The sequence below is a fragment of the Balaenoptera ricei genome, chromosome 9, assembly GCF_028023285.1.
Source record: "Balaenoptera ricei isolate mBalRic1 chromosome 9, mBalRic1.hap2, whole genome shotgun sequence".
NCBI lineage: Eukaryota > Metazoa > Chordata > Mammalia > Artiodactyla > Balaenopteridae > Balaenoptera > Balaenoptera ricei.
This window is the reverse complement of record NC_082647.1, coordinates 16,320,740-16,332,897: the sequence shown is the minus strand read 5'-3', so window position 1 is coordinate 16,332,897 and position 12,158 is coordinate 16,320,740. Positions and strand designations below refer to the sequence as shown.

Genomic DNA, 12,158 nt, shown 5'->3' with positions numbered 1-12,158 from the left:
TGGCAGAGTGGGATATTCAGAAATAGCAGCCATGGTCAAATTAGTGAACAGGGGTGAACAGGCATGAGGGTTACCTCAAGTGACTATGTCTGTTAATATTGTATAAGTATGTGCACACATTTGCATATGCCATTTGAGTGCACGTGTGTGTGCTCTCCGAGGAAATCCTTATTTTAACTCTTTAGTGTCTATGTACCAGTAAACTACAAAAGTTCATTAAACTTCACAAGGGCAAAGGTTTTTGTGTTTTTACTTTTGCACTGTTGTTTCCCAAGTGCTTATAGTAGTACCTGGCACATAAAAAAGCTCTCTAAATAAACATTTCTGAATTTACGAAATAATCTAGAAATGTTAATATGTTTTGGTGGTTCAATGTGGTGGTTAAAACACAAATGGGCTCTAGCATGGAATAAATCTCAATTTTTCCCCTTTATTTTTTGTGCAATACTGGTCAAGTTACAAAAACTCTCTAAACCTCAATTTTGTTATCTATGGATTTAAAATAATAACAGTACCAAATCTGCAGGGTCATTGTGAAATGATGATGATGATTTCAATGACATAATTTTTAACGAGTGTCTATCAAGTGCCACCAACTGCCCTAATTTTACATGTATCAACTCATTTAATTTTAAAACAATTGTATGAGTAGGTATTATCATGTCCGTTTTACAGAAGAGGAAATAAGCATAGAGCACTTAAGATGATTAAGTCACTATGAAGTAATAGTAGGGATATAAGAAAGGCATTTAGCACAGTATGTGACTCATAATTATAAGTGCTTGATATCTACATGTATCAGGCTGCCTTGATATAGGAAAAAAAAAGAGAAGGATGAGGAAGAGGAGGAGGAGAGGAAGAAGAGAAAGGATGTGGAGGAAAAAAAATAATTGTCTAACCACCTGTGTCGTTTTTTAATGTGATAATACAGGCATTACAGATGTATATGCACAAACGCAAATACTAGTGTTTTCTAGTTGGGTAGGAAATGCTGGTGTGGTGGGTAAAGAAGGCTCACACATGATACAGATCTGAGTGGAAAGAGTAATTCTACCCAGACATTCATAAGACAGACTTAGAATGGAATCAGCTATACTACACTCTAAGGAAACACAAGAAAACCTGTATTTCAAAATAGTTTGATTTCATTAGAAATGTCAAGTGCAAGGCCAAACCACACACGATGTCACCCTGCAGCCAGCCTCACCACCACACCACCAAAGAAGAAGCCCACTCACCCTGAGGCTTGCTCCACCACCAGATCAGGCATTCCTGGGGGTGTCCCTGCCTGCTGTGACAACACCATATCTGGGTCCAGAATAAAAATCTCATCTTGAGAAATCTCCATCACAAAGTGCAAATGTTCCTAAGGAAGAAAAAGGAGTCTGTCAGATGATGATAAGATGTTCAAACCCATCATCTAAAGAATAACAAAACAAAGCCTTCTTGGTCTTGAGGAATAATGAAATTTTATGACATAGCAAATGACCACAGTGTATTTTCAGAGGCCTGACCAGTGGGCATCCCTCCCAGAAACAACATGGTAGCAAGAGGCTGAGGAAGGGGAGAGTTGAATCCTTCTTGGTTTGGGACTCTGACCAGGATACTGTTAGGTATAACCAGAGATGGTCTTGCCTCTTCTTCCCAAATACTATCAAAGAAGTGACACCCTACATGCACCTTGGTCCAGCATGCATGTACGATGACCTGGACTTCCAGGATCCGGTCAAAGCTAAGTGGCATGGCTAACAACTGGTTTTATCAACGGATTCCATTCTGTACCGTCTTTTACAGTGGGAGCACTAGCTATCATTGGGCATAAGCATTTTTTTTTCTCATTACTGAACTCTGGGAAGTGGTGAGTTGAAACCAAGCAACATAGATATACACTTGAGGTCTCAAATTTGCTAATCAGAAATAAAGTTAAAAAGGCATAAAATTTGGCTAGGAAGCAGTAAAAGTAGCAGTGTGAATGAAAATTTGGAGTGCAGGCTGGTGACAACATCTATAAGCCTACTTATCTTCTGGATTCATCTTCAAGGTCAAACCATATCACCTTGAGTCCACAAATCACAAAACACGTGAAGACAAATAACAAGCTCATAGCTGAGACTATGAATACCATTCCAGAATTTGTACACATTTCAGTGTTTTTGTTGAAAAAAAAGTAAAAGATTAGTAGAGTTACTGGGGAATTTTTCACTTTCACAGATAGGCTCAAGAAAACTTACCTGAGATCTGTCTATTCGATAAAAGCGATCAGCAGAAGTAGCTAGGAAAAAAAAAATGTATATGGCATTCAGAGAAGCCTGTGTTCTGGCACCAAATTTACAACCTTCTCACTTACAATGACAATCAAAAACCTTACATCCAGTCATGCTGGACTACTGGCCAGTCCCCAAATCTACTTAGAAAAACTCAGGACTTCACACCTCTGCTGCTGCTATTCCACTACTTAGGAAGCCCTTCCCCATTACACATGTCTACCTAAACCACGTCTTAACCCATAGAAAACAAACTTATGGTTGCCTACCTAAACCACGTCTTAACCCATAGAAAACAAACTTATGGTTGCCTACCTAAACCATGTCTTAACCCATAGAAAACAAACTTATGGTTGCCAAAGGGGACAGGGAGGGAGGGATAAATTAGGAGTTTGGGATTAAAATATAAACACTACTATATGTAAAACAGATAACCAACAAGGACCTACTGTGTAGCACAGGGAACTATACTCAATAGCTTGTAATAATGTATAATGGAAAAGAATTTGAAAAAGAAACTATACACATAGGGTTGGCCCAAAAAGTTCATTCGGTTAATGAATACATTGTTCAATAAAGTTCTTGGTGAAAATGAAAAATGTGTCTTATTTTTACTGAAAACCGAACGAACTTTTTGGCCAGCCCAATATATGTATCTGAATCACTTTGCTGTACACCTGAAACTTAACACAACGTTGTAAATCAACTATATTTCAATAAAATGTTTTTAATAATACATCATGTTTTAAGGACCAACTCAAATGCCACCTCTTCTGTGAAACCTTCCTCAGCCCCATCCTCCTTGCCCCAGGTAGAATTTGTTGCTCCTACCTCTATATGCACATTTGCATTTTGCGCATGGTTTATAAAAACTATCTTCACAGAGAACTCTGAGACTAAGATATCTGCCTCTTTAAAGATCTGTGTTTCATTTCTTCTTTTATGTCTCAAGATATCAGCACAGAACCCTCAACAGAGCTGGGACTCAGTATGTATTTATCAAGTAAATAAAGCTAGGAAAAACAAAAAAAAACTGTCGGTAGTCTGACTTCCTGAGGAAGTGATTCTCATTTTGGAAAAGAGTTTGAAGATGCAGAGCTTGGGACCACATCTGGTATTAAAGGCATCATTTCACTTTAAAACTGAGTCCCTAAGCCATGTCTGAAGAAAGCTAAAACAGAAAAAAAAAAAATTATTTAAGCATCCCTATAAGGAACTTGCCTGCATCTGTAGTTTGAGGGGAAAAAAACAAAAAACAAAAACTTAATGACAAACTTTGGGCTGCTAGAAATTAATCTGATTATTCTCAATATTCAAAAGAATTATGTTCCTCCTCATTTAAATCTATCTAACAGAGTCCAATATTATAAACAGATTTTCTACAAAATACATAGTACTAGAGGGAAAAACTCAAAATGCAAATAATCATTCAAAAATCATAGATATTTAATGAATAGCTTCTCTCTAAAGGAAATGAGCTAAGAAATAAGACAATCATGGTTCTTGTCCTCTTACTCAGGCAACAGAGTAAAATTTGCCTGAGAAGGACTTAGTCTACTTTGTTCTTTTAACCATGACTGCAATCACCTGTTAAATGTTTTTAACGAAACTATTTCTAGAGTAAAACTAATATCTAGACCATTAACCACACTTGTAATTTTATCCAAGACTGTATATAAAATAGACTATATAGAATAATTCATATACATTTTTGTAATTTTCTTAAATATAAGTTGTTCCTCCGTGGATTCAGGAAAAACAAATGATTGTGCTTCTCATCACTAGGGAATAAAGGACCTGGAAGAAAAGCAGTGTAAGATTATCTTCAGAGGCAGCTGACAAGCCATTAATGAAAACCAATGTCATGATTTACGTGGATTAGATTTGATATAGATACAGGTGCTCATCTTCAAAAAATATTCACACCCTCACACATCCTGTCATTCTCTTATCCACGTTTATATCCTTTCAGATGCACACAAAGCTAAACAAAAGAAAAGTCTACAGTGAAAGCTAATTGTCCACACAGACAAGAGAGATACCGGGTAGTAGATACACTGGGAGTATCTAAGCAGGAATGTACTGTAAAATGGGTAATTGGATAGAAAAGTGGGATTAGGCAGCATTTAGGGAGAGAGAGATGGAAAATGGGTTCATTAACCAATCAGAAGATGACCAACCTATTATACATTCAATAATAGCAGAGCAGATGTGAACACAACTGAAAATGCCTACCCTTTCACAAAAATTTATACCTCATCCTGAAATGATGCTTTACTGAAAATAATATGGAAGTTCCATAATATGCAAACGACATACCAATTAGTACCCGTCCTTGTGCTTACGGAATCAATCTACTGGCCTGAAGACAAGCACTCAACACGTTTTTGGAAAAGGGGCGTGAAAGGGAACTATCACCTTGAGCAATTTGATGCTGAGAAGTTCGGCCAGATTAACCAACTTGCTTTGAGGGAGATAACTTCAGGAAAGTGTGTTGCAACATCAGCAAGTTCACGTGGTTTGAGATGCAAATACCAATCACATGGAGCCACGTGAAGGGTTTCTGAATAGTCTTTTGGAAAATTAGAGTCCACTCTATCCATCAATACCTTGCCCTGTGGCTTCCCCAATCCCCACCCCTCCAGGAAACACAGAAACACTCACCATCTAGAAAGCACCACCGTGGGGAGAGTCTCTGAGCTGAGAGCGCCCTGGGGAAGGAGGTTTCGTGGTCCTGGAAAGAGACATACACATCCTGGTGGCTCCATTTGAATGACGTGAGGGGCGTCCCTCACTCCACATTCTGCCCCATCACCTATTTCTAAGAGTGAGCGTCCTTTCCTACACAAAGTGCTGGTGAGCGATGGAAGCATACTTTTCACTGGAAGCACACACGGGGACTCTGCTTTGAAATGAATTATTTCACATAACAACTCCCATATAAAGTTTCCAGGAGATTTACAATTATTCCATTAAACATTCATAAATTATACAGCTTGGGACATGCACTTCCTTTGGAGACTCTCTTTCCCTTTATGAAGCTGAGGAACCAGTGGCAGCTGGCTGTCATTTGTATTTCGGTTCTCCACATAGGTATAAAAATGTCCCCTACTAAAAGAATCTCTGCCGTTAATAATTTTTAAAAACATGAAACGCACATTCTAGTTTACAACACATGATTTGGAGCATTCTGGCTCTGGCTCATAGTGAAAGTGAGATCACTGACAGAAATGGGACAGATGACGAGGGAGGGCGGGTCTCTGCGGGAAGACACTGGGAGTTTGACCCTTATGAGAGATTTGAGATGTTCAAATAGAAGAAGCATCCTTGGAGTGAGGCTGGGTGTGCACGATCTTGTGGGCACAGAGGGGGACGGGGGAAGGAAATGGGAAGAACACAGAAGAGATAAGAAGAGAGCGAATCAGGGGTTGCACTGATTTCTTTGGAAGTCTAATCTGCCCCACGTGATCCTCAGGCAAAGCTTCTGCTTAAATCAGTGGTTCTCAAAGGTCTGAACACTGGACCAGCAGCATCAGCTGGGAGGTTGTTAGAAACACAAATTCCCAGGTGCCACCCCAGATTTACAGAAACCCTGGGGGTGACACGCAGCAATCTTTGAGGTGAGTCTGATGTATGCTAAAGTCTTAGAACCATTGGCCTAAAGTTACGGGGACAAAAAGGTCCATTATTAGAAATCTTGGGTAGATGGAGTTTTTATATGAATGGATTCTGCCAATTAAATAATTAATAGAGGAAAAATTGGTCTTATTCAGGACTGGTACCAAGATTTATATGTAGAGATATAGAAGTGATATAGCTATGGATACAGAGATAAATATATAGTCCTCTTTTTTTGAACCAGCTTTGGGCTAAATGAAATCGTGACATGTACCTATTTATATGAGAATTGTGTTTAACATTTTGAGAATTATATTTTGACACATGTGATATCTTGTTTTTACAGGAACTTAGGGTTCTTAATGTATTTTCATAAAACATCTAAAGCTACTAACATATCTCAGTTTAGTGAGAACTGTAATTATGAATCAAGAAATTTGAAAATGATCTGAAACATTTAGTGGCACCTATGAGGGCTAATAAACAAAGATGTCAAACAGAAATGTGACTTTCTTCTATAAGAGTAAAGGGGCATAAACACCAAGGATACTTTCTGAATTTGGATGTCGAATGTGCTACAGAGACCGCCATGAAAAATATCAGAATTTCCCTAGGTAAAAATTGACTCTGAAAGAATATAGAAATGCTTGATTTTTTTATTTTTAAAACCTAAAGATTGATAATGTTATTGCTAGAATATTCAAATTCAAGAATGCTGGCTATTATTTAGTTTAATAAAATGCAGGTTGATATACTGCCTCAGCCACATAACCAGCTTACCACAGGCTGTTAACATAATATTGATATAACTGTATACATTTTCATGTGTGAGTGTCTGTGTATCTGGAGAGTTTTATGTATGTACCTGACTTATTTTGCTTATTTTCTGTTCGTTTATTTACTCTGTACCTTGATGCACAAAGCATTTGATATAACTCAATTTCCTTAAAGGGGTTTTGCTTGAAGAGAATGTTGTGTTTGCTCTGTGAAAACATTTTTTAAAGCCGTAGAGCTCTTTAAAACACTTCAAATAGGTTCAACAATTCTTGAACTCCCTGAAATTTCCTGTAAATTTGGTGTGTCTATATGTATGTGTATTTTCCACTGCTTTCCATAGATTATCAAAGTGATCTGAGATCCCCAAAAGGTTAAAAAGCTACTAATTTAAATAATCAAAGGTTATATCAGAGGGGAGTCAACAAAATAAGAAGATTCTAATCATTAAAATGCCTTAATGATATCCAGACTTACAAAAATAGGGATGACTATTTCAAAGGTACTGAAATACCTTTAGAGTATCAAACACCTGAAGCTCTCTGAGCGGCTGGCTTTTCTCCTACCATCTACTCCACTATTCTCCCTGAACCTCTTTTCTGGGACCTAAAAGCAAGCCGCAAATGAAGAATTGCAGCTTTGAGAATTTAAGTAAACTCACAGAAGTATCCAGATATTAAGTGGTAGAGTTATAATTCAAATACAGGCCTCTCTTACCACAGAAGCCATAATCTTAAAGCCCAGGTTTATGGCTTCTAGAGGAATTACCATCATTTGGGGTTTTGAAGGATGGATGGGGTTTGTATAGGTCAAGTTTGAGAGAAGTTTTTTGTTTTTTTTTTTTAACTCAACTCAAGCAAAAACATGAGGAAAGCAAAAGAAAGGATGACCTTAATGGTTATGAAAACCTTCTTTTGACTCTGGTGTTGAAGAATTTTCCATAGTTTCAGCTTTCGTTAACCGTTAAACTAATCTTCAGTATTTCTTAACACGCAGTTCACTGCCTAGTAACTCAGAATTTTTCCTCCCTCAAATTCGCCAGCCATGTTACTACCTACTCTCCACCCCCATGTACCCATCTGCTTAAGAATCCCCTAGAAATATGGTAATCAATGGGAACAACAGAGACCCAGAGTCCAGAGACAAGGAACTGAGACTACATTCATGTAAAGAAAATTCTGATTATAGAGTTTAGATAGCTTCACTGTATGTGTTACGTGACTGCAATTCGAAACTCTATACAAGTATGGCGAATATTAACAGATGGTTTAGCATGTGATATAGTTACACTTCTGCCACAACTTTATATTCAAATCTGTACAATGATGCTTATTGCAACATTGTTTTTTCAGGCAGAAATTGTATACAAAATAAATGTCTATCCACAGAGATAAGGTTAAATCTATATCATGAAACAGAGGAGCAGTTTTAAAAGACTGAGTTAGAGCTTCATGTATGAGCAAGACAATGTCCATGGTATATTACTGTTAAAAATAAATTGTGGTATAATATGTATAGTGAGTGCATAAGAAATGTAAATCCATTTTTATTTTCAAAAACCAACAAAACCCCATATGTGTATGATGTACATCTATGTGTACAACTTTGTATCAATATGGAGAAAGGTACAAAAGGGTACACACCAGAAAGGTACTGTCATAAGGTCTACTTTGGGTGGGCAGTTAAAAACAAAGCAGAAGTCTAGAATTATGTACAACTGGAAAACTAAGATAAGCCAGGATTATAAAACCTGGCAGACTTCATGACACAAGTAACTAATGAAAGTCAAGAGAAATACCTTGAGAAATGTCTCTAAGAGGCACATGAAAAGATGCTCAACATCGCTAATTATTAGAGAAATGCAAATCAAAACTACAATGAGATATCACCTCACACCAGTCAGAATGGCCATCATTAAAAAATCTTCAGACAATAAATGCTGGAAAGGGTGTGGAGAAAAGGGAACCCTCCTACACTGTGGGTGAGAATGTAAATTGGTATGGCCACTATGGAGAACAGTATGGAGGTTCCTTAAAAAACTAAAAACAGAGCTACCATATGACCCAGCAATCCCACTCGTGGGCATACATCCAGAGAAAAACATGGTTTGAAAGGGTACATGCACTCCAATGTTCACTACAGCACTGTTTACAATAGCCAAGACATGGAAGCAACCTAAATGTCCATTGAAAGATGAATGGATAAAGAAGATGTGGTATGTATATACAATGGAATATTACTCAGCCATTAAAAAGAATGAAATAATGCCATTTGCAGCAACGTGGATGGACCTGGAGATTATCATACTAAGTGAAGTAAATCAGACAGAGAAAGACAAGTATCATATGATATTGCTTATATGTGGAACCTAAAAAGACATAGTTACAAATGAACCTATTTACAAAACAGAAATAGACTCATAGACTTAGAGAACAAACTTATGGTTACCAGGTGGGAAGGGTGGGGGGAGGGATAGATCGGGAGTTTGGGACTGACATGGGATTGACACACTGCTATATTTAAAATAAAATGCCTTTCCATGAAAAAAAAAAAAGAGAGAAATACCTTGAGGACCTTAATATCAAAGATGAATGTATACTGGGTGGATTAAAAGTAGAGCAGGAATAAAGAGAAGCAGATTGTCAAAAAGGAATTCACAATAACCCAAAGCCAAGATCTGTAAACTTCTTTATACTCTGATGGTACCAACTAATGACAACCGCAGAGGTGATGAGAGTCTTCTGTACTCATGTAACTCCTGCAGCTTGTCTACCTATACCCGTTTCTGCTACTCAAAAAAGAGAATCCGAATACACGTGAGTGGTAGTGATGTTAGTATAGAGGTTAAGAAAAAACTTGCTGTGGTGTTGTCTTAACTCACATTGCTAACGCCTTGTAGGTATTACATCAGGTAACCTGTGTCCTCACAGAGGGCCTGGCACACAGGTAGAGTGGGTGACCCTGGCATTAAGAAATCCTGGATTCAGGGGCAGCAGGAGGGTGACCAGCAACACAGTGCAGACCAGGAGTCAGACTTGAGCAGGAAAAGGGGATATAAGGAAACAGAATAGCCCCTAGCAGGAGGTCAAGGCTGGCCCCAGGATTTCACGGGGCCATGGATCCCTAGCCTCATGGACCCACTACGATAGACACGGCAACATCCTTGCCAGTGACAGTGAAAAGAATGGTCCGACATATGTTTGCTTTGTGAATGCTGCACATTAAAGTCAATGTACAAAGACAATTTCTGATGGAGCCAGAAAACAATCTCAACAATTTCAACAGTATCTGACTGTAGACACTTAAGAAATGTGATTGTGTGAAACAGCTACATTTCAGGAGACAGTCACATAATCCCTTGAGCTGTGCCACTAACAATCACATCAACAGCCTTCAGTACTAGTTTAGGGCTTCTCGTCTCCTCAGTCCCCTCAAACTGCATAATCAAATCAATGATTCATCAAAGAGATAAGATATTTGACTTGCTCATTTTGTGATCTGTTATTTTTCTTCATATAAATGGTATGATTTAGATGAATGCAACTGTCATTGCTCTATAGTGTAGGCAGAATGATATAACCTTGGACATAACCATGCTCCTTTCTATCTTCTAAAATTGCATGCTCTTTAAATAAATAATATTAACAAAACTACTCATTTCAAAAATCCCTGATACGTGCATTTTCTCTTTTGATATATGCTAATGGAAAATCTGTTTCTCATGCTAAAAATATAGCATGCACAAAAGCAAACCTGATATTTCTTATATATATTTTTGAGTCAACTGGCATGAATTATATGTAATTGATAGGGAAATTATGTGAACCACATTTGCCAAACTTGCCCTTAATTTACATTCAGTTACTCAGAGCTGATGCACACATGATTTAATGATTGCACAGCAGCTCCATTATACACGCCAGGAGGTTATCCAATTAAGCAATATTCACCTAGCATTTAACTACACCTTTACTGCGAATGAAATTCTTTTTCTTTCATAAAAGTTAGGGAAGATGTAAGCAGAGGCAAAATAGAAGTTCCTTTGAATTGGGAATCTCTGCTTCATTGAACAATGTCTACTCAATAATCACTACTTTTAAATTTCTTATGTATCCATCCAAATTTCTCCTCTTCCTGCCTTGATATTTCCTGCACCCAACCCAACTGTTCATTCATTTTTTTTTCTCTCTTTCCATCACCAAGTTGTATATCAATATCTCTTCATTCTTAGTGAATAGACCATCAGGGATGATTAGAAATATGCATTTATGCATCTCTGTCCAACTACAATCCCACCTAATGGACTTGCTACTCTTTTGTTTTGTCTTTCAAAACTCTCACTCTTCAGACCTACTCCTTTACCACCCACAACTCCTGCAGCAGAAGAATGTGCAGAAATGGAATACCCATTTCCAATCCAGCTTTGAAAGATGAAGAAACAGTGATGGTGTGGTAGAAGATGGAAATGAGAGATATTCCAACATTTTCAAGAGCCCCTTTCTGGTGAGAAAGTCTTCCATTAACAACAACAACAGCTCTGTGTGTGTGTGTGTTAGCTGTCTTGCCTTCACTTGTAACAGCAAACAGACCTGGCCCCAGGCAAGTCTTACTTTAATTCTCCATTTGAGCCATTTCTGACAGTTTTGATCTAGCCCCCCCAAAAAACAACATGCACCAAATTTCCTAGCTAACTCCTGTCCTTCCCTAAGACATTAATTCCCAGGAGGACTCCCTTGAACTTGTTTCAACCCATCCATTCAGACTCTTCTAGAATCCAGAAAACAAATTAAGGAGGAAGAGATTTCAGATAATGGAGAGAGATGAATAAGGGCAGCCAATATGAAGGGAAGGAGAATAAATCAAATATCTGTGGGCACATGCTGTTTGCCTAGGACTAGACAGAGCTCTGATAGACTGTAACATGGACCTATCCTCCAGGAGAAGAGTGCGTATGCAGGAAAGAAAAAAAGAAGAGATGAGAGGATGAACAAATAGCTGTAGACTCAGATCTGATCAAGAGTGTTTTCTTATGAAAGCAAAAGATATCTGTAAAGGCTCTAAAGGAAGAAAGAACTTTTTGAAACTGTTATATCTATTGTGAAACATTCCAACCATTCTAGTGTTATTCTAAGTAAATGAATTCTTAAAGAGGAGGAATCACCTGAATAGATCCATTTTCACCTATTATTGAGCCCTACTGTATTTATTAAAACCTCAAAGTATTAGCTCATAATATTTCTGAAAACACACTTGTGTGTGCCAACTACATTGTACCCCATAGAAATGGGGAAACCCTGAGTGTCTACAAAACCCCTAATCGTTCCTGGTTCCATGGCTCCACCATATCCGTAGATACCTCTTTCTATTTTCCTCTACTACTTTTTCTCCTCCTGCTCCTCTTTCCACTTTCTTTCTTCATCTAGCACGTTCATCTGCCTGGTCCCCAGTCATGCCCTGAGAGCCATCAGAATGACTCAGGATTTCTTAAACCCGTCATGACTG

General features: G+C 38.0%; 1 protein-coding gene across 9 annotated transcripts in view; it reads right to left on the bottom strand.

Moving 5' to 3' along the window:
* The window catches only part of DGKI (diacylglycerol kinase iota), a 468,554-nt gene that overhangs the window by 72,399 nt on the left and 383,997 nt on the right, over positions 1-12,158 (bottom strand). For all 9 annotated transcript variants that reach the window (XM_059933287.1, XM_059933288.1, XM_059933290.1 and 6 more), the window contains 3 exons: positions 4,929-4,998; positions 2,232-2,272; positions 1,239-1,366 (listed from right to left, as the gene is read on the bottom strand). In XM_059933287.1, the coding sequence (XP_059789270.1) occupies positions 1,239-1,366; positions 2,232-2,272; positions 4,929-4,998 (239 nt within the window). The remainder of the gene's footprint in view (positions 1-1,238; positions 1,367-2,231; positions 2,273-4,928; positions 4,999-12,158) is intronic.